Here is a 24,265-nt window from a genome sequence, read left to right on the forward strand (position 1 = left end):
CAGTAGAAGTATCATGTCCGATGGCGTTTTATCAACAAATATGTGCCAGGTTACAGTAGAAGTATCATGTCCGATGGCGTTTTATCAACAAATATGTGCCAGGTTACAGTAGAAGTATCATGTCCGATGGCGTTTTGTCAACAAATATGTGCCAGGTTACAGTAGAAGTATCATGTCCGATGGCGTTTTATCAACAAATGTGTGCCAGGTTACAGTAGTAGTATCGTGTCCGATGGCGTTTTATCAACAAATATGTGCCAGGTTGCAGTAGAAGTATCATGTCCGATGGCGTTTTATCAACAAATATGTGCCAGGTTGCAGTAGAAGTATCATGTCCGATGGCGTTTTATCAACAAATATGTGCCAGGTTACAGTAGAAGTATCATGTCCAATGGCGTTTTATCAACAAATATGTGCCAGGTTACAGTAGAAGTATCATGTCCGATGGCGTTTTATCAACAAATATGTGCCAGGTTACAGTAGAAGTATCATGTCCGATGGCGTTTTATCAACAAATATGTGCCAGGTTACAGTAGAAGTATCATGTCCGATGGCGTTTTATCAACAAATATGTGCCAGGTTACAGTAGAAGTATCATGTCCGATGGCGTTTTATCAACAAATATGTGCCAGGTTACAGTAGAAGTATCATGTCCGGTGGCGTTTTATCAACAAATATGTGCCAGGTTACAGTAGAGGTATCATGTCCGATGGCGTTTTATCAACAAATATGTGCCTGCTTACAGTAGAAGTATCATGTCCGATGGCGTTTTATCAAAAAATATGTGCCAGGTTACAGTAGGAGTATCATGTCCGGTGGCGTTTTAGCAACAAATATGTGCCAGGTTACAGTAGAAGTATCATGTCCGATGGCGTTTTATCAACAAATATGTGCCAGGTTACAGTAGCAGTATCATGTCCGATGGCGTTTTATCAACAAATATGTGCCAGGTTACAGTAGAAGTATCATGTCCGATGGCGTTTTATCAACAAATATGTGCCTGATTACAGTAGAAGTATCATGTCCGATGGCGTTTTATCAACAAATATGTGCCACGTTACAGTAGAAGTGTCATGTCCGATGGCGTTTTATCAACAAATATGTGCCAGGTTACAGTAGAAGTATCATGTCCGATGGCGTTTTATCAACAAATATGTGCCAGGTTACAGTAGAGGTATCATGTCCGATGGCGTTTTATCAACAAATATGTGCCAGGTTACAGTAGAGTATCATGTCCGATGGCGTTTTATCAACAAATATGTGCCAGGTTACAGTAGAAGTATCATGTCCGATGGCGTTTTATCAACGAATATGTGCCAGGTTACAGTAGAGGTATCATGTCCGATGGCGTTTTATCAACAAATATGTGCCAGGTTACAGTAGAGTATCATGTCCGATGGCGTTTTATCAACAAATATGTGCCTGATTACAGTAGAAGTATCATGTCCGATGGCGTTTTATCAACAAATATGTGCCACGTTACAGTAGAAGTGTCATGTCCGATGGCGTTTTATCAACAAATATGTGCCAGGTTACAGTAGAAGTATCATGTCCGATGGCGTTTTATCAACAAATATGTGCCAGGTTACAGTAGAGGTATCATGTCCGATGGCGTTTTATCAACAAATATGTGCCAGGTTACAGTAGAAGTATCATGTCCGATGGCGTTTTATCAACAAATATGTGCCAGGTTACAGTAGAAGTATCATGTCCGATGGCGTTTTATCAACAAATATGTGCCAGGTTACAGTAGAAGTATCATGTCCGATGGCGTTTTATCAACAAATATGTGCCAGGTTACAGTAGAAGTATCATGTCCGATGGCGTTTTATCAACAAATATGTGCCAGGTTACAGTAGAAGTATCATGTCCGATGGCGTTTTATCAACAAATATGTGCCTGATTACAGTAGAAGTATCATGTCCGATGGCGTTTTATCAACAATTATGTGCCACGTTACAGTAGAAGTATCATGTCCGATGGCGTTTTATCAACAAATATGTGCCAGGTTACAGTAGAAGTATCATGTCCGATGGCGTTTTATCAACAAACGTGCCAGGTTACAGTAGAAGTATCATGTCCGCTGGCGTTTTATCAACAAATATGTGCCAGGTTACAGTAGAAGTATCATGTCCGATGGCGTTTTATCAACAAATATGTGCCAGGTTACAGTAGAAGTATCATGTCCGATGGCGTTTTATCAACAAATATGTGCCAGGTTACAGTAGAAGTATCATGTCCGATGGCGTTTTATCAACAAATATGTGCCAGGTTACAGTAGAAGTATCATGTCCGATGGCGTTTTATCAACAAATATGTGCCAGGTTACAGTAGAAGTATCATGTCCGATGGCGTTTTATCAACAATTATGTGCCAGGTTACAGTAGAAGTATCATGTCCGATGGCGTTTTATCAACAAATATGTGCCAGGTTACAGTAGAAGTATCATGTCCGATGGCGTTTTATCAACAAACGTGCCAGGTTACAGTAGAAGTATCATGTCTGATGGCGTTTTATCAACAAATATGTGCCAGGTTACAGTAGAAGTATCATGTCCGATGGCGTTTTATCAACAAATATGTGCCAGGTTACAGTAGAAGTATCATGTCCGATGGCGTTTTATCAACAAATATGTGCCAGGTTACAGTAGAAGTATCATGTCCGATGGCGTTTTATCAACAAATATGTGCCAGGTTACAGTAGAAGTATCATGTCCGATGGCGTTTTATCAACAAATATGTGCCAGGTTACAGTAGAAGTATCATGTCCGATGGCGTTTTATCAACAAATATGTGCCAGGTTACAGTAGAAGTATCATGTCCGATGGCGTTTTATCAACAAATATGTGCCAGGTTACAGTAGAAGTATCATGTCCGATGGCGTTTTATCAACAAACGTGCCAGGTTACAGTAGAAGTATCATGTCTGATGGCGTTTTATCAACAAATATGTGCCAGGTTACAGTAGAGGTATCATGTCCGATGGCGTTTTATCAACAAATATGTGCCGGGTTACAGTAGAAGTATCATGTCCGATGGCGTTTTATCAACAAATATGTGCCAGGTTACAGTAGAAGTATCATGTCCGATGGCGTTTTATCATCAAATATGTGCCAGGTTACAGTAGCAGTATCATGTCCGATGGCGTTTTATCAACAAATATGTGCCAGGTTACAGTAGAAGTATCATGTCCGATGCCGTTTTATCAACAAATATGTGCCAGGTTACAGTAGAAGTATCATGTCCGATGGCGTTTTATCAACAAATATGTGCCAGGTTTCAGTAGAAGTATCATGTCCGATGGCGTTTTATCAACAAATATGTGCCAGGTTACAGTAGAAGTATCATGTCCGATGGCGTTTTATCAACAAATATGTGCCAGGTTACAGTAGAAGTATCATGTCCGATGGCGTTTTATCAACAAATATGTGCCAGGTTACAGTAGAAGTATCATGTCCGATGCCGTTTTATCAACAAATATGTGCCAGGTTACAGTAGAAGTATCATGTCCGATGGCGTTTTATCAACAAATATGTGCCAGGTTACAGTAGAAGTATCATGTCCGATACCGTTTTATCAACAAATATGTGCCAGGTTACAGTAGAAGTATCATGTCCGATGGCGTTTTATCAACAATTATGTGCCAGGTTACAGTAGAAGTATCATGTCCGATGGCGTTTTATCAACAAATATGTGCCAGGTTACAGTAGAAGTATCATGTCCGATGGCGTTTTATCAACAAACGTGCCAGGTTACAGTAGAAGTATCATGTCTGATGGCGTTTTATCAACAAATATGTGCCAGGTTACAGTAGAACTATCATGTCCGATGGCGTTTTATCAACAAATATGTGCCAGGTTACAGTAGAAGTATCATGTCCGATGGCGTTTTATCAACAAATATGTGCCAGGTTACAGTAGAAGTATCATGTCCGATGGCGTTTTATCAACAAATATGTGCCAGGTTACAGTAGAAGTATCATGTCCGATGGCGTTTTATCAGCAAATATGTGCCAGGTTACAGTAGAAGTATCATGTCCGATGGCGTTTTATCAACAAATATGTGCCAGGTTACAGTAGAAGTATCATGTCCGATGGCGTTTTATCAACAAATATGTGCCAGGTTACAGTAGAAGTATCATGTCCGATGGCGTTTTATCAACAAACGTGCCAGGTTACAGTAGAAGTATCATGTCTGATGGCGTTTTATCAACAAATATGTGCCAGGTTACAGTAGAGGTATCATGTCCGATGGCGTTTTATCAACAAATATGTGCCGGGTTACAGTAGAAGTATCATGTCCGATGGCGTTTTATCAACAAATATGTGCCAGGTTACAGTAGAAGTATCATGTCCGATGGCGTTTTATCATCAAATATGTGCCAGGTTACAGTAGCAGTATCATGTCCGATGGCGTTTTATCAACAAATATGTGCCAGGTTACAGTAGAAGTATCATGTCCGATGCCGTTTTATCAACAAATATGTGCCAGGTTACAGTAGAAGTATCATGTCCGATGGCGTTTTATCAACAAATATGTGCCAGGTTTCAGTAGAAGTATCATGTCCGATGGCGTTTTATCAACAAATATGTGCCAGGTTACAGTAGAAGTATCATGTCCGATGGCGTTTTATCAACAAATATGTGCCAGGTTACAGTAGAAGTATCATGTCCGATGGCGTTTTATCAACAAATATGTGCCAGGTTACAGTAGAAGTATCATGTCCGATGCCGTTTTATCAACAAATATGTGCCAGGTTACAGTAGAAGTATCATGTCCGATGGCGTTTTATCAACAAATATGTGCCAGGTTACAGTAGAAGTATCATGTCCGATACCGTTTTATCAACAAATATGTGCCAGGTTACAGTAGAAGTATCATGTCCGATGGCGTTTTATCAACAATTATGTGCCAGGTTACAGTAGAAGTATCATGTCCGATGGCGTTTTATCAACAAATATGTGCCAGGTTACAGTAGAAGTATCATGTCCGATGGCGTTTTATCAACAAATATGTGCCAGGTTACAGTAGAAGTATTATGTCCGATGGTGTTTTATCAACAAATATGTGCCAGGTTACAGTAGAAGTATCATGTCCGATGGCGTTTTATCAACAAATATGTGCCAGGTTACAGTAGAAGTATCATGTCCGATGGCGTTTTATCAACAAATATGTGCCAGGTTACAGTAGAAGTATCATGTCCGATGGCGTTTTATCAACAAATATGTGCCAGGTTACAGTAGAGGTATCATGTCTGATGGCGTTTTATCATCAAATATGTGCCAGGTTTCAGTAGAAGTATCATGTCCGATGGCGTTTTATCAACAAATATGTGCCAGGTTACAGTAGAAGTATCATGTCCGATGGCGTTTTATCAACAAATATGTGCCAGGTTACAGTAGAAGTATCATGTCCGATGGCGTTTTATCAACAAATATGTGCCAGGTTACAGTAGAGGTATCATGTCCGATGCCGTTTTATCAACAAATATGTGCCAGGTTACAGTAGAAGTATCATGTCCGATGGCGTTTTATCAACAAATATGTGCCAGGTTACAGTAGAAGTATCATGTCCGATGCCGTTTTATCAACAAATATGTGCCAGGTTACAGTAGAAGTATCATGTCCGATGGCGTTTTATCAACAATTATGTGCCAGGTTACAGTAGAAGTATCATGTCCGATGGCGTTTTATCAACAAATATGTGCCAGGTTACAGTAGAAGTATCATGTCCGATGGCGTTTTATCAACAAATATGTGCCAGGTTACAGTAGAAGTATTATGTCCGATGGTGTTTTATCAACAAATATGTGCCAGGTTACAGTAGAAGTATCATGTCCGATGGCGTTTTATCAACAAATATGTGCCAGGTTACAGTAGAAGTATCATGTCCGATGGCGTTTTATCAACAAATATGTGCCAGGTTACAGTAGAAGTATCATGTCCGATGGCGTTTTATCAACAAATATGTGCCAGGTTACAGTAGAGGTATCATGTCTGATGGCGTTTTATCATCAAATATGTGCCAGGTTACAGTAGAAGTATCATGTCCGATGGCGTTTTGTCAACAAATATGTGCCAGGTTACAGTAGCAGTATCATGTCCGATGGCGTTTTGTCAACAAATATGTGCCAGGTTACAGTAGAAGTATCATGTCCGATGGCGTTTTGTCAACAAATATGTGCCAGGTTACAGTAGAAGTATCATGTCCGATGGCGTTTTATCAACAAATATGTGCCAGGTTACAGTAGCAGTATCATGTCCGATGGCGTTTTATCAACAAATATGTGCCAGGTTACAGTAGAGGTATCATGTCCGATGGCGTTTTATCAACAAATATGTGCCAGGTTACAGTAGAAGTATCATGTCCGGTGGCGTTTTATCAACAAATATGTGCCAGGTTACAGTAGAAGTATCATGTCCGATGGCGTTTTATCATCAAATATGTGCCAGGTTACAGTAGAGGTATCATGTCCGATGGCGTTTTATCAACAAATATGTGCCAGCTTACAGTAGAAGCATCATGTCCGATGGCGTTTTATCAACAAATATGTGCCAGGTTACAGTAGAGGTATCATGTCCGATGGCGTTTTATCAACAAATATGTGCCAGCTTACAGTAGAAGCATCATGTCCGATGGCGTTTTATCAACAAATATGTGCCAGGTTACAGTAGAGGTATCATGTCCGATGGCGTTTTATCAACAAATATGTGCCAGGTTACAGTAGAGGTATCATGTCCGATGGCGTTTTATCAACAAATATGTGCCAGGTTACAGTAGAAGTATCATGTCCGGTGGCGTTTTATCAACAAATATGTGCCTGCTTACAGTAGGAGTATCATGTCCGATGGCGTTTTATCAACAAATATGTGCCAGGTTACAGTAGAAGTATCATGTCCGGTGGCGTTTTAGCAACAAATATGTGCCAGGTTACAGTAGGAGTATCATGTCCGATGGCGTTTTATCAACAAATATGTGCCAGGTTACAGTAGAAGTATCATGTCCGATGGCGTTTTATCAACAAATATGTGCCAGGTTACAGTAGAAGTATCATGTCCGATGGCGTTTTATCAACAAATATGTGCCAGGTTACAGTAGAAGTATCATGTCTGATGGCGTTTTATCAACAAATATGTGCCAGGTTACAGAAGAAGTATCATGTCTGATGGCGTTTTATCAACAAATATGTGCCAGGTTACAGAAGAAGTATCATGTCCGATGGCGTTTTATCAACAAATATGTGCCAGGTTACAGTAGAGGTATCATGTCCGATGGCGTTTTATCAACAAACGTGCCAGGTTACAGTAGAGGCATCATGTCTGATGGCGTTTTATCAACAAATATGTGCCAGGTTACAGTAGAAGTATCATGTTTGATGGCGTTTTATCAACAAATATGTGCCAGGTTACAGTAGAAGTATCATGTCCGATGGCGTTTTATCAACAAATATGTGCCGGGTTACAGTAGAAGTATCATGTCCGATGGCGTTTTATCAACAAATATGTGCCAGGTTACAGTAGAAGTATCATGTCCGATGGCGTTTTATCAACAAATATGTGCCGGGTTACAGTAGAAGTATCATGTCCGATGGCGTTTTATCAACAAATATGTGCCAGGTTACAGTAGAAGTATCATGTCCGATGGCGTTTTATCATCAAATATGTGCCAGGTTACAGTAGCAGTATCATGTCCGATGGCGTTTTATCAACAAATATGTGCCAGGTTACAGTAGAAGTATCATGTCCGATGCCGTTTTATCAAAAAATATGTGCCAGGTTTCAGTAGAAGTATCATGTCCGATGGCGTTTTATCAACAAATATGTGCCAGGTTACAGTAGAAGTATCATGTCCGATGGCGTTTTATCAACAAATATGTGCCAGGTTACAGTAGAAGTATCATGTCCGATGGCGTTTTATCAACAAATATGTGCCAGGTTACAGTAGAAGTATCATGTCCGATGCCGTTTTATCAACAAATATGTGCCAGGTTACAGTAGAAGTATCATGTCCGATGGCGTTTTATCAACAAATATGTGCCAGGTTACAGTAGAAGTATCATGTCCGATACCGTTTTATCAACAAATATGTGCCAGGTTACAGTAGAAGTATCATGTCCGATGGCGTTTTATCAACAATTATGTGCCAGGTTACAGTAGAAGTATCATGTCCGATGGCGTTTTATCAACAAATATGTGCCAGGTTACAGTAGAAGTATCATGTCCGATGGCGTTTTATCAACAAATATGTGCCAGGTTACAGTAGAAGTATTATGTCCGATGGTGTTTTATCAACAAATATGTGCCAGGTTACAGTAGAAGTATCATGTCCGATGGCGTTTTATCAACAAATATGTGCCAGGTTACAGTAGAAGTATCATGTCCGATGGCGTTTTATCAACAAATATGTGCCAGGTTACAGTAGAAGTATCATGTCCGATGGCGTTTTATCAACAAATATGTGCCAGGTTACAGTAGAGGTATCATGTCTGATGGCGTTTTATCATCAAATATGTGCCAGGTTTCAGTAGAAGTATCATGTCCGATGGCGTTTTATCAACAAATATGTGCCAGGTTACAGTAGAAGTATCATGTCCGATGGCGTTTTATCAACAAATATGTGCCAGGTTACAGTAGAAGTATCATGTCCGATGGCGTTTTATCAACAAATATGTGCCAGGTTACAGTAGAGGTATCATGTCCGATGCCGTTTTATCAACAAATATGTGCCAGGTTACAGTAGAAGTATCATGTCCGATGCCGTTTTATCAACAAATATGTGCCAGGTTACAGTAGAAGTATCATGTCCGATGGCGTTTTATCAACAATTATGTGCCAGGTTACAGTAGAAGTATCATGTCCGATGGCGTTTTATCAACAAATATGTGCCAGGTTACAGTAGAAGTATCATGTCCGATGGCGTTTTATCAACAAATATGTGCCAGGTTACAGTAGAAGTATTATGTCCGATGGTGTTTTATCAACAAATATGTGCCAGGTTACAGTAGAAGTATCATGTCCGATGGCGTTTTATCAACAAATATGTGCCAGGTTACAGTAGAAGTATCATGTCCGATGGCGTTTTATCAACAAATATGTGCCAGGTTACAGTAGAAGTATCATGTCCGATGGCGTTTTATCAACAAATATGTGCCAGGTTACAGTAGAGGTATCATGTCTGATGGCGTTTTATCATCAAATATGTGCCAGGTTACAGTAGAAGTATCATGTCCGATGGCGTTTTGTCAACAAATATGTGCCAGGTTACAGTAGCAGTATCATGTCCGATGGCGTTTTGTCAACAAATATGTGCCAGGTTACAGTAGAAGTATCATGTCCGATGGCGTTTTGTCAACAAATATGTGCCAGGTTACAGTAGAAGTATCATGTCCGATGGCGTTTTATCAACAAATATGTGCCAGGTTACAGTAGCAGTATCATGTCCGATGGCGTTTTATCAACAAATATGTGCCAGGTTACAGTAGAGGTATCATGTCCGATGGCGTTTTATCAACAAATATGTGCCAGGTTACAGTAGAAGTATCATGTCCGGTGGCGTTTTATCAACAAATATGTGCCAGGTTACAGTAGAAGTATCATGTCCGATGGCGTTTTATCATCAAATATGTGCCAGGTTACAGTAGAGGTATCATGTCCGATGGCGTTTTATCAACAAATATGTGCCAGCTTACAGTAGAAGCATCATGTCCGATGGCGTTTTATCAACAAATATGTGCCAGGTTACAGTAGAGGTATCATGTCCGATGGCGTTTTATCAACAAATATGTGCCAGCTTACAGTAGAAGTATCATGTCCGATGGCGTTTTATCAACAAATATGTGCCAGGTTACAGTAGAAGTATCATGTCCGATGGCGTTTTATCAACAAATATGTGCCAGGTTACAGTAGAGGTATCATGTCCGATGGCGTTTTATCAACAAATATGTGCCAGGTTACAGTAGAGGTATCATGTCCGATGGCGTTTTATCAACAAATATGTGCCAGGTTACAGTAGCAGTATCATGTCCGGTGGCGTTTTATCAACAAATATGTGCCTGCTTACAGTAGGAGTATCATGTCCGATGGCGTTTTATCAACAAATATGTGCCAGGTTACAGTAGAAGTATCATGTCCGGTGGCGTTTTAGCAACAAATATGTGCCAGGTTACAGTAGGAGTATCATGTCCGATGGCGTTTTATCAACAAATATGTGCCAGGTTACAGTAGAAGTATCATGTCCGATGGCGTTTTATCAACAAATATGTGCCAGGTTACAGTAGAAGTATCATGTCCGATGGCGTTTTATCAACAAATATGTGCCAGGTTACAGTAGGAGTATCATGTCCGATGGCGTTTTATCAACAAATATGTGCCAGGTTACAGAAGAAGTATCATGTCCGATGGCGTTTTATCAACAAATATGTGCCAGGTTACAGTAGAGGTATCATGTCCGATGGCGTTTTATCAACAAACGTGCCAGGTTACAGTAGAAGTATCATGTCCGATGGCGTTTTATCATCAAATATGTGCCAGGTTACAGTAGAAGTATCATGTCTGATGGCGTTTTATCAACAAATATGTGCCAGGTTACAGTAGAAGTATCATGTTTGATGGCGTTTTATCAACAAATATGTGCCAGGTTACAGTAGAAGTATCATGTCCGATGGCGTTTTATCAACAAATATGTGCCGGGTTACAGTAGAAGTATCATGTCCGATGGCGTTTTATCAACAAATATGTGCCAGGTTACAGTAGAAGTATCATGTCCGATGGCGTTTTATCAACAAATATGTGCCGGGTTACAGTAGAAGTATCATGTCCGATGGCGTTTTATCAACAAATATGTGCCGGGTTACAGTAGAAGTATCATGTCCGGTGGCGTTTTATCAACAAATATGTGCCAGGTTACAGTAGAAGTATCATGTCCGATGGCGTTTTGTCAACAAATATGTGCCAGGTTACAGTAGAAGTATCATGTCCGATGGCGTTTTGTCAACAAATATGTGCCAGGTTACAGTAGAAGTATTATGTCCGATGGCGTTTTATCAACAAATATGTGCCAGGTTACAGTAGAAGTATCATGTCTGATGACATTTTATCAACAGGCTAACTTGACGAGCTAATTCTGCTAGCAATGCTAGCAAACGAACCAACTGACTAACTTGATGAGCTAATTGTGCTAGCAATGCTAAACAAACGAGCAACTGGCTAACTAGATTAGCTAACTCAGCTAGCAATGCTAAAGAAAACTAGCTCAATGGCTAACTTGATAAGCTAATTCGGTTAGCAATGCTAACAAACAAGGTCAATGGTTAACTTGATGAGCTAATCCTCTTAGTAAAACGACGAAACGAACTAAAAGTCTAACTTGACGAGCTAATTTTGCTGGCAATGCTAACAAACGAGCCAACTGGCTAACTAGATTAGCTAATTCTGCTAGCAATGCTAAACAAAAAAAAGTAACTGGCTAACTTGACAAGCTAACTCAGCTAGCCATGCTAAAGAAAACTATCTAAATGGCTAACTTGATGAGCTAATTAGTTTAGCAATGCTAACAAACAAGGTCAATGGCTAACTTGATGAGCTAATTAGGTTAGCAATGGTACAGAAAACTAGCTAAATGGCTAACTTGATGAGCTAATTAGGTTAGCAATGCTAACAAACAAGGTCAATGGCTAACTTGATGAGCTAATTAGGTTAGAAATGCTAACAAACAAGGTCAATGGCTAACTTGATGAGCTAATTAGGTTAGCAATGGTAAAGAAAACTAGCTAAATGGCTAACTTGATGAGCTAATTACGTTAGCAATGCTAACAAACATGGTCAATGGCTAACTTTATGAGCTAATTAGGTTAGCAATGCTTAGACGCAAGGTCAATGGCTAACTTGATGAGCTAATTAGGTTAGCAATGGTAAAGAAAGAACTAGCTAAATGGCTAACTTGATGAGCTAATTAGGTTAGCAATGCTAACACGCAAGGTCAATGGCTAACTTGATGAGCTAATTAGGTTAGCAATGGTACAGAAAACTAGCTAAATGGCTAACTTGATGAGCTAATTAGGTTAGCAAACAAGGTCAATGGCTAACTTGATGAGCTAATTAGGTTAGCAATGCTAACACGCAAGGTCAATGGCTAACTTGATGAGCTAATTAGGTTAGCAATGGTACAGAAAACTAGCTAAATGGCTAACTTGATGAGCTAATTAGGTTAGCAATGCTAACACGCAAGGTCAATGGCTAACTTGATGAGCTAATTAGGTTAGCAATGGTACAGAAAACTAGCTAAATGGCTAACTTGATGAGCTAATTAGGTTAGCAAACAAGGTCAATGGCTAACTTGATGAGCTAATTAGGTTAGCAATGCTAACACGCAAGGTCAATGGCTAACTTGATGAGCTAATTAGGTTAGCAATGGTACAGAAAACTAGCTAAATGGCTAACTTGATGAGCTAATTAGGTTAGCAATGCTAACAAACAAGGTCAATGGCTAACTTGATGAGCTAATTAGGTTAGCAATGGTACAGAAAACTAGCTAAATGGCTAACTTGATGAGCTAATTATGTTAGCAATGGTACAGAAAACTAGCTAAATGGCTAACTTGATGAGCTAATTAGGTTAGCAATGCTAACAAACAAGGTCAATGGCTAACTTGATGAGCTAATTAGGTTAGCAATGCTAACAAACAAGGTCAATGGCTAACTTGATGAGCTAATTAGGTTAGCAATGGTAAAGAAAAAACTAGCTAAATGGCTAACTTGATGAGCTAATTAGGTTAACAATGCTAACACGCAAGGTCAATGGCTAACTTGATGAGCTAATTAGGTTAGCAATGGTAAAGAAAGAACTAGCTAAATGGCTAACTTGATGAGCTAATTAGGTTAGCAATGCTAACACGCAAGGTCAATGGCTAACTTGATGAGCTAATTAGGTTAGCAATGGTACAGAAAACTAGCTAAATGGCTAACTTGATGAGCTAATTAGGTTGGCAATGCTAACACGCAAGGTCAATGGCTAACTTGATGAGCTAATTAGATTAGCAATGGTAAAGAAAACTAGCTAAATGGCTAACTTGATGAGCTAATTAGGTTAGCAATGGTAAAGAAAACTAGCTAAATGGCTAACTTGATGAGCTAATTAGGTTAGCAATGCTAACAAACAAGGTCAATGGCTAACTTGATAAGATAATTAGGTTAGCAATGCTAACACGCAAGGTCAATGGCTAACTTGATGAGCTAATTAGGTTAGCAATGGTAAAGAAAACTAGCTAAATGGCTAACTTGATGAGCTAATTAGGTTAGCAATGGTAAAGAAAACTAGCTAAATGGCTAACTTGATGAGCTAATTAGGTTAGCAATGCTAACAAACATGGTCAATGGCTAACTTTATGAGCTAATTAGGTTAGCAATGCTAAGACGCAAGGTCAATGGCTAACTTAATGAGCTAATTAGGTTAGCAATGGTAAAGAAAACTAGCTAAATGGCTAACTTGATGAGCTAATTAGGTTAGCAATGCTAACACGCAAGGTCAATGGCTAACTTGATGAGCTAATTAGGTTAGCGATGGTACATAAAACTAGCTAAATGGCTAACTTGATGAGCTAATTAGGTTAGCAATGGTAAAGAAAGAACTAGCTAAATGGCTAACTTGATGAGCTAATTAGGTTAGCAATGCTAACACGCAAGGTCAATGGCTAACTTGATGAGCTAATTAGGTTAGCAATGGTACAGAAAACTAGCTAAATGGCTAACTTGATGAGCTAATTAGGTTAGCAAACAAGGTCAATGGCTAACTTGATGAGCTAATTAGGTTAGCAATGCTAACACGCAAGGTCAATGGCTAACTTGATGAGCTAATTAGGTTAGCAATGGTACAGAAAACTAGCTAAATGGCTAACTTGATGAGCTAATTAGGTTAGCAATGCTAACACGCAAGGTCAATGGCTAACTTGATGAGCTAATTAGGTTAGCAATGGTACAGAAAACTAGCTAAATGGCTAACTTGATGAGCTAATTAGGTTAGCAAACAAGGTCAATGGCTAACTTGATGAGCTAATTAGGTTAGCAATGCTAACACGCAAGGTCAATGGCTAACTTGATGAGCTAATTAGGTTAGCAATGGTACAGAAAACTAGCTAAATGGCTAACTTGATGAGCTAATTAGGTTAGCAATGCTAACAAACAAGGTCAATGGCTAACTTGATGAGCTAATTAGGTTAGCAATGGTACAGAAAACTAGCTAAATGGCTAACTTGATGAGCTAATTATGTTAGCAATGGTACAGAAAACTAGCTAAATGGCTAACTTGATGAGCTAATTAGGTTAGCAATGCTAACAAACAAGGTCAATGGCTAACTTGATGAGCTAATTAGGTTAGCAATGCTAACAAACAAGGTCAATGGCTAACTTGATGAGCTAATTAGGTTAGCAATGGTAAAGAAAAAACTAGCTAAATGGCTAACTTGATGAGCTAATTAGGTTAACAATGCTAACACGCAAGGTCAATGGCTAACTTGATGAGCTAATTAGGTTAGCAATGGTAAAGAAAGAACTAGCTAAATGGCTAACTTGATGAGCTAATTAGGTTAGCAATGCTAACACGCAAGGTCAATGGCTAACTTGATGAGCTAATTAGGTTAGCAATGGTACAGAAAACTAGCTAAATGGCTAACTTGATGAGCTAATTAGGTTGGCAATGCTAACACGCAAGGTCAATGGCTAACTTGATGAGCTAATTAGATTAGCAATGGTAAAGAAAACTAGCTAAATGGCTAACTTGATGAGCTAATTAGGTTAGCAATGGTAAAGAAAACTAGCTAAATGGCTAACTTGATGAGCTAATTAGGTTAGCAATGCTAACAAACAAGGTCAATGGCTAACTTGATAAGATAATTAGGTTAGCAATGCTAACACGCAAGGTCAATGGCTAACTTGATGAGCTAATTAGGTTAGCAATGGTAAAGAAAACTAGCTAAATGGCTAACTTGATGAGCTAATTAGGTTAGCAATGGTAAAGAAAACTAGCTAAATGGCTAACTTGATGAGCTAATTAGGTTAGCAATGCTAACAAACATGGTCAATGGCTAACTTTATGAGCTAATTAGGTTAGCAATGCTAAGACGCAAGGTCAATGGCTAACTTAATGAGCTAATTAGGTTAGCAATGGTAAAGAAAACTAGCTAAATGGCTAACTTGATGAGCTAATTAGGTTAGCAATGCTAACACGCAAGGTCAATGGCTAACTTGATGAGCTAATTAGGTTAGCGATGGTACATAAAACTAGCTAAATGGCTAACTTGATGAGCTAATTAGGTTAGCAATGCTAACAAACAAGGTCAATGGCTAACTTGATGAGCTAATTAGGTTAGCAATGGTAAAGACAACTAGCTAAATGGCTAACTTGATGAGCTAATTAGGTTAGCAATGCTAACAAACAAGGTCAATGGCTAACTTGATGAGCTAATTAGGTTAGCAATGCTAACACGCAAGGTCAATGGCTAACTTGTGAGCTAATTAGGTTAGCAATGGTACAGAAAACTAGCTAAATGGCTAACTTGATGAGCTAATTAGGTTAGCAATGGTAAAGAAAAAACTAGCTAAATGGCTAACTTGATGAGCTAATTAGGTTAGCGATGCTAACACGCAAGGTCAATGGCTAACTTGATGAGCTAATTAGGTTAGCAATGGTACAAAAAACCAGCTAAATGGCTAACTTGATGAGCTAATTAGGTTAACAATGCTAACACGCAAGGTCAATGGCTAACTTGATGAGCTAATTAGGTTAGCAATGGTACAGAAAACCAGCTAAATGGCTAACTTGATGAGCTAATTAGGTTAGCAATGGTACAGAAAACCAGCTAAATGGCTAACTTGATGAGCTAATTAGGTTAACAATGCTAACACGCAAGGTCAATGGCTAACTTGATGAGCTAATTAGGTTAGCAATGGTAAAGAAAAAACTAGCTAAATGGCTAACTTGATGAGCTAATTAGGTTAGCAATGCTGGCATCAGTGATGGTAGCAAGAAATATATTTCAAAAGTAGTGATGTGGATGGAAATAAGTAAGTCTTGTCAAATGTTTATGCGTGGATTATTTTGTCCACACCACGGTAAACTGGTCACGTGACTTTTTTTTTTTTTTGTGCGCTAATGAAGACCTTGTCGTGGAAAGATGACCTCATGGTTGCATGAAAGGAGGTACATACCACTCCATGCCACCACGGTTGATGTCGTCCCACCAGCAGTCGGTGGGGGCCCCCAGGCCCTCGGGGGTGGGCTGGCACTCGAAGCTCCACAGGCGGTCCGAGCCGTCCTTCTGGCTGAAGTAGCTCCTGGCGGCCACCAGGACCTCGCCGTGCGGACACTGGAAGTTGAAGCCCTGGCGGTAGCTGTTGACCCAGCCCATGTCCTGGTGGTCGTGGAGGTCCTGGGACTGGGCCCGGGCTGCGGAGGCCAGCAGGGACCAGGTCAGCGCCACCAGAGCAGGATTCATGTCGAAGGAAGCAAGTCTGACCCGCTAACTCCCAGCTGCCTGGCTTCTTAAAGCCCTCCCAGAAGAAAAAACCTGGGCGCTCCAGATGTTTGGCATCCAGCTGCCATGTAAACGAGCTGGGAGGAGTCGGGACCCAAAAGTGGACCTCATTGGACATTTTAAGGTGGACTCTGCAAAAAGAAGGCAGGCAAAGTGTCAGCACCTTCAAACTTCAGATGCACGTCTGATATTGACGTCATGCTTTGTTTGTGAGGCCTGGGAGTGAGCGCTCGCTCACGTGTTAACAATCTCTGCCATGTGTTCCTCCGCCTCAAAGCCTCCATACAAACTCGCCTTTTGGACCCACAAACGGATATGAAAGCCATAGAAAATTAATGAAAATGTAATGAGCTCCAAATGTCCAAGTCCTGGAACCAAGAACCAAGAACCAAGACCAAGACTTTACTGTAACGTGGCATTTCAATGGAGCCAAAGTAGCTTCAAACACAGCCACTGGAACAAAACATGACAAACAACAGCATGAACACAAAACATGACAAACAACAGCATGAACACAAAACATGACAAACAACACCATAAACACACAAAATGACAAACAACAGCATGAACACAAAACATGACAAACAACAGCATAAACACAAAACATGACAAACAACAGCATGAACACAAAACATGACAAACAACACCACAAACACACAAAATGACAAACAACAGCATGAACACAAAAACATGACAAACAACAGCATAAACACAAAACATGACAAACAACAGCATGAACACAAAACATGACAAACAACACCATAAACACAAAACATGACAAACAACAGCATGAACACAAAACATGACAAACAACACCATAAACACACAAAATGACAAACAACAGCATGAACACAAAACATGACAAACAACACCATAAACACAAAACATGACAAACAACACCATAAACACAAAACATGACAAACAACAGCATGAACACAAAACATGACAAACAACACCATAAACACACAAAATGACAAACAACACTACAAACAAAAATGACAAATAACACCATAAACACAAAACATGACAAACAACAGCATAAACACACAACATGACAAACAACACCATAAACACACAACATAACAACAGCATGAACACAAAACATGACAAACAACACCATAAACACACAACATGACAAACAACACCATAAACACACAACATGACAAACAACAGCACAAACACAAAACATGACAAACAACACCATAAACACACAACATGACAAACAACACCATAAACACACAACATGACAAACAACAGCACAAACACAAAACATGACAAACAACACCAAAAACACACAAAATGACAAACAACACTACAAACAAAAATGACAAATAACACCATAAACACAAAACATGACAAACAACAGCATAAACACACAACATGACAAACAACACCATAAACACACAACATAACAACAGCATGAACACAAAACATGACAAACAACACCATAAACACACAACATAACAAACAACACCATAAACACACAACCTGACAAACAACAGCACAAACACAAAACATGACAAACAACACCAAAAACACACAAAATGACAAACAACACTACAAACAAAAATGACAAATAACACCATAAACACAAAACATGACAAAACAACAGCATGAACACAACATGACAAACAACACCATAAACACACACCATGACAAACAACAGCACGAACACAAAACATGACAAACAACACCAAAAACACACAAAATGACAAACAACACTACAAACAAAAATGACAAATAACACCATGAACACAAAACATGACAAAACAACAGCATGAACACAACATGACAAACAACACCATAAACACACAACATGACAAACAACAGCACAAACACAAAACATGACAAACAACACCAAAAACACACAAAATGACAAACAACACTACAAACAAAAATGACAAATAACACCATAAACACAAAACATGACAAACAACAGCATAAACACACAACATGACAAACAACACCATAAACACACAACATAACGACAGCATGAACACAAAACATGACAAACAACACCAAAAACACAACATGACAAACAACAGCACAAACACAAAACATGACAAACAACACCAAAAACACACAAAATGACAAACAACAATACAAACAAAAATGACAAATAACACCATAAACACAAAACATGACAAAACAACAGCATGAACACAACATGCCAAACAACACCATAAACACACAACATGACAAACAACAGCACAAACACAAAACATGACAAACAACACCAAAAACACACAAAATGACAAATAACACTACAAACAAAAATGACAAACAACACCATAAACACAAAGCATGACAAAACAACAGCATGAACACAACATGACAAACAACACCATAAACACACAACATGACAAACAACACCATAAACACACAACATAACGACAGCATGAACACAAAACATGACAAACAACACCAAAAACACAACATGACAAACAACAGCACAAACACAAAACATGACAAACAACACCAAAAACACACAAAATGACAAACAACAATACAAACAAAAATGACAAATAACACCATAAACACAAAACATGACAAAACAACAGCATGAACACAACATGACAAACAACACCATAAACACACAACATGACAAACAACAGCACAAACACAAAACATGACAAACAACACCAAAAACACACAAAATGACAAATAACACTACAAACAAAAATGACAAACAACACCATAAACACAAAGCATGACAAAACAACAGCATGAACACAACATGACAAACAACACCATAAACACACAACATGACAAACAACAGCACAAACACAAAACATGACAAACAACACCAAAAACACACAAAATGACAAACAACACTACAAACAAAAATGACAAATAACATCATAAACACAAAACATGACAAACAACAGCATAAACACACAACATGACAAACAACACCATAAACACACAACATAACAACAGCATGAACACAAAACATGACAAACAACACCATAAACACACAACATAACAAACAACACCATAAACACACAACCTGACAAACAACAGCACAAACACAAAACATGACAAACAACACCAAAAACACACAAAATGACAAACAACACTACAAACAAAAATGACAAATAACACCATAAACACAAAACATGACAAAACAACAGCATGAACACAACATGACAAACAACACCATAAACACACACCATGACAAACAACAGCACGAACACAAAACATGACAAACAACACCAAAAACACACAAAATGACAAACAACACTACAAACAAAAATGACAAATAACACCATGAACACAAAACATGACAAAACAACAGCATGAACACAACATGACAAACAACACCATAAACACACAACATGACAAACAACAGCACAAACACAAAACATGACAAACAACACTACAAACAAAAATGACAAATAACACCATAAACACAAAACATGACAAAACAACAGCATGAACACAACATGACAAACAACACCATAAACACACACCATGACAAACAACAGCACGAACACAAAACATGACAAACAACACCAAAAACACACAAAATGACAAACAACACTACAAACAAAAATGACGAATAACATCATAAACACAAAACATGACAAACAACAGCATAAACACACAACATGACAAACAACACCATAAACACACAACATAACGACAGCATGAACACAAAACATGACAAACAACACCAAAAACACAACATGACAAACAACACCATAAACACACAACATGACAAACAACAGCACAAACACAAAACATGACAAACAACACCAAAAACACACAAAATGACCAACAACACTACAAACAAAAATGACAAATAACACCATAAACACAAAATATGACAAAACAACAGCATGAACACAACATGACAAACAACACCATAAACACACAACATGACAAACAACAGCACAAACACAAAACATGACAAACAACACCAAAAACACACAAAATGACAAATAACACTACAAACAAAAATGACAAATAACACCATAAACACAAAACATGACTAAACAACAGCATGAACACAACATGACAAACAACACCATAAACACACAACATGACAAACAACACCATAAACACACAACATAACGACAGCATGAACACAAAACATGACAAACAACACCAAAAACACAACATGACAAACACCATAAACACACAACATGACAAACAACAGCACGAACACAAAACATGACAAACAACACCAAAAACACACAAAATGACCAACAACACTACAAACAAAAATGACAAACAACACCATAAACACAAAACATGACAAAACAACAGCATGAACACAACATGACAAACAACACCATAAACACACAACATGACAAACAACAGCACAAACACAAAACATGACAAACAACACCAAAAACACACTAAATGACAAACAACACTACAAACAAAAATGACAAATAACACCATAAACACAAAACATGACAAAAGCACAGCATGAACACAACATGACAAACAACACCATAAACACACAACATGACAAACAACACCATAAACACACAACATAACAACAGCATGAACACACAACATGACAAACAAAAGCATAAACACACAACATGACAAACAGCACCATAAACACACAACATAACGACAGCATGAACACAAAACATGACAAACAACACCAAAAACACACAACATGACTAACAACACTACGAACAAAAAATTACAAACAGCATGAACACAAAACATGACAAACAACACCATGAACATAAACCATGACAAACAACACCATGAACACAAAACATGACAAACAACACCATAAATACACAACACGACAAACAACACCATAAACACACAACATGACAAACAACACCATAAACACAAAACATGACAAACAACATCATAAACACAAAACCTGACAAACAACCCCATAAACACAAAACATGACAATTAACACCATAAACACAAAACATGACAAAACAACAGCATGAACACAACATGACAATTAACACCATAAACACAAAACATGACAAACAACACTATAAACACAAAACATGACAAACACCATAGACACACAACATAACAAACAACACCATAAACACAAAACATGACAAACAGCATAAACACAAAACATGACAAACAACACCATAAACACAAAACATGACAATTAACACCATAAACACACAACATAACAAACAACACCATAAACAGAAAACATGGCAAACAACACCATAAATACAAAACATGACAAACAACATCACAAACACAAAACCTGAAAAACAACAGCATAAACACAAAACATGGCAAACAACAGCATAAACACAAAACATGGCAAACAACAGCATAAACACAAAACATGACAAACAACAGCATAAACACAAAACATGGCAAACAACAGCATAAACACAAAACATGACAAACAACAGCATAAACACAAAACATTTTTTCTTGCCGTGCTATTTTTATTTTATTTTATTTTATTTTTTTTAAATAAAAAAGTATTTAAAAATAATAAAAATAAAAATAAACAAGTTGAGTTTTTTATTCTTTGATTATATTCATTTTATTTATTTGATATATTTTATTCATTTATTTATTTTTATTTTATTTTATTTATTCTTATATTATTTTTTATTAATTAAAAAATTATTTGAGCTGGCGAATGCAGCTGAGATAGGCTCCAGCACCCCCGCAACCCCGAATGGGACAAGCGGTAGAAAATGGATGGATGGATGGATGGATTTAAAAATAATAATAAAAAAAAAAACAAGTAGAGTTTTTTTATTTTATTAATTCTATTTATTTTATTCATTTGATATACGTTTTTATTTCTATTGTATTTTATTTATTTTATATATTTTATGTATTTTCATATGATTTTTTCAACACAAAAAGTATTTAAAAATAATAAATACAAATTTAGCTTTTTATTTCATTCATTCTATTTATTTTATTAATTTTTATTTGATTTATTTGACATATTTTATTTATTTTTGTATTATTTTTTAATAAAAAAGTATTTAAAAATAATAAGAAAGTTGAGTTTTTTTTATTTTATTGATTCTATTTATTTTATTTATTTGATATATTTGATATACGTTTTTATTTGTATTGCATTTTATTTATTTTATATATTTTATGTATTTTTAATATTATTTTTTCAACAAGAAAAGTCTCTAAAAATAATACAAACAAAAAACATGTTCAGTTTTTTATTTTATTCATTCTATTCATTTTTTTAAAATTTTTTTTTATTTGATTTATTTGACTTTTTTTAATTTTATTTTTTATTTTTTTAATGAAAAAAGTGTTTAAAAACCATAATAAAAAAAACTTTAGTTTTTTTAATTGTATTAATTATATTCATTGTATTTATTTTATATATTTTATTTATTTTTATTTTATTAATTTGTAGATTATTAATTTTTAATGTACACAAGTATTTTTTTAAAATAACTAAAAAAAGCCCAAGTTGAGTTATTTTCTTTTCTTAATTCTATTCATTTTATTTATTTAATATATTTATTCATTTTTATTGTATTGTATTTATTTTATATATTTTATGTATTTTTGTATTATTTTTTTCCAACAAGAAAAGTATCTAAAAATAATACAAATAAAAAAAAACAAGTTGAGTTTTTTATTTGATTAATTATATTCATTTTATTTCTTTGATGTATTTTATTTATTAATTTATTAATTTTGTATTTCTTTGACATATTTTATTTATTTTTGTATGACTATTTTTCAACAAAAATAACAAAAATAAAAATTAAAAACAGGTTGAGTCTTTTCATTTTATTAATTCTATTCATTATTTATTTTTTATTTATTTTGATATTCATTTTTAATTAAAAAAGCATTTAAAACAACAACAACAACAAAAACAAGTTGAGTTGTGCCTTCATTATTTCAGGTGGAAGTAAGAAGAGTAAACAATGGCTGCCAGAAGGCGTGAGTGGAGTCCCTAACCTGTCATGTGACAGTGATGGAGGCGTCATGTGATGCGTGACAGACAGAATGGTGTCACAATCAACATGTGAGGGTTGTGAATGAACTCCGACGATCCCCCCCCCCCCCCCCGCCATTGGCTGGGCTCCGAATAAACGGGCCTGAAATAGACGTCTATAAATAAACGCCACTTCTGCCTCCTTGACTACTATTTAGGAACATCCAGCAATGTTTGATTCTAGAAGGCTTTGAAGATAATCTGCAGCTGAGAGCTAATGGGCCGTAATCAAGGTGACTTGTCATGTTGCCATGGAGACCAGAGGAGGCGGGAGAGGCCAGGTGAAGAGCGGCTGTGGTGTTGACAGTAAACACAACATGACTACTTTCATCTCTCTAACTAAGATGCAGGCTTCACTACACATCTGAAAAATACAACTATGCACAAAGCTAGGCCCTTGTTGCTAACCCAGCATGATGTTAAAATGTAATGTTAGCATGCAGCTCACATAGCTATGCTAGTGTTGCTAACCCAGCATGATGTTAAAATGTAATGTTAGCATGCAGCTCACATAGTGATGCTAGTGTTGCTAACCTATCATGGTGTTCAAATGTAATATTAGCATGTAGCTCACATAGCTAGTGTTGCTAACCTAGCCAGATGTTAAAATGTAATGTTGGCATGCGGCTCACATAGCTATGCTAGCGTTGCTAACCTAGCATGATGTTCAAATATAATGTTAGCATGTAGCTCACGTAGCTATGTAGTGTTGATAACGTAGTATGACGTCATGTTAGCATGTCACTCACATAGCTATGTTGGTGTTGCTAACCGAACATGATGTTAAAATGTAA

At 37.3% G+C, this 24,265-nt stretch overlaps 1 protein-coding gene across 1 annotated transcript in view; it reads right to left on the reverse strand.

The window, feature by feature from the left end:
• Window positions 1-24,265, reverse strand: part of LOC133644206 (dermatopontin-like) — a 34,171-nt gene that overhangs the window by 4,023 nt on the left and 5,883 nt on the right. The window contains exon 2 of the mRNA XM_062038551.1: window positions 16,197-16,653. Within this exon, the coding sequence (XP_061894535.1) occupies window positions 16,197-16,483 (287 nt within the window). The 5' untranslated portion in view covers window positions 16,484-16,653. The remainder of the gene's footprint in view (window positions 1-16,196; window positions 16,654-24,265) is intronic.

Source organism: Entelurus aequoreus, linkage group LG27 (assembly GCF_033978785.1).
Source record: "Entelurus aequoreus isolate RoL-2023_Sb linkage group LG27, RoL_Eaeq_v1.1, whole genome shotgun sequence".
Lineage (NCBI taxonomy): Eukaryota > Metazoa > Chordata > Actinopteri > Syngnathiformes > Syngnathidae > Entelurus > Entelurus aequoreus.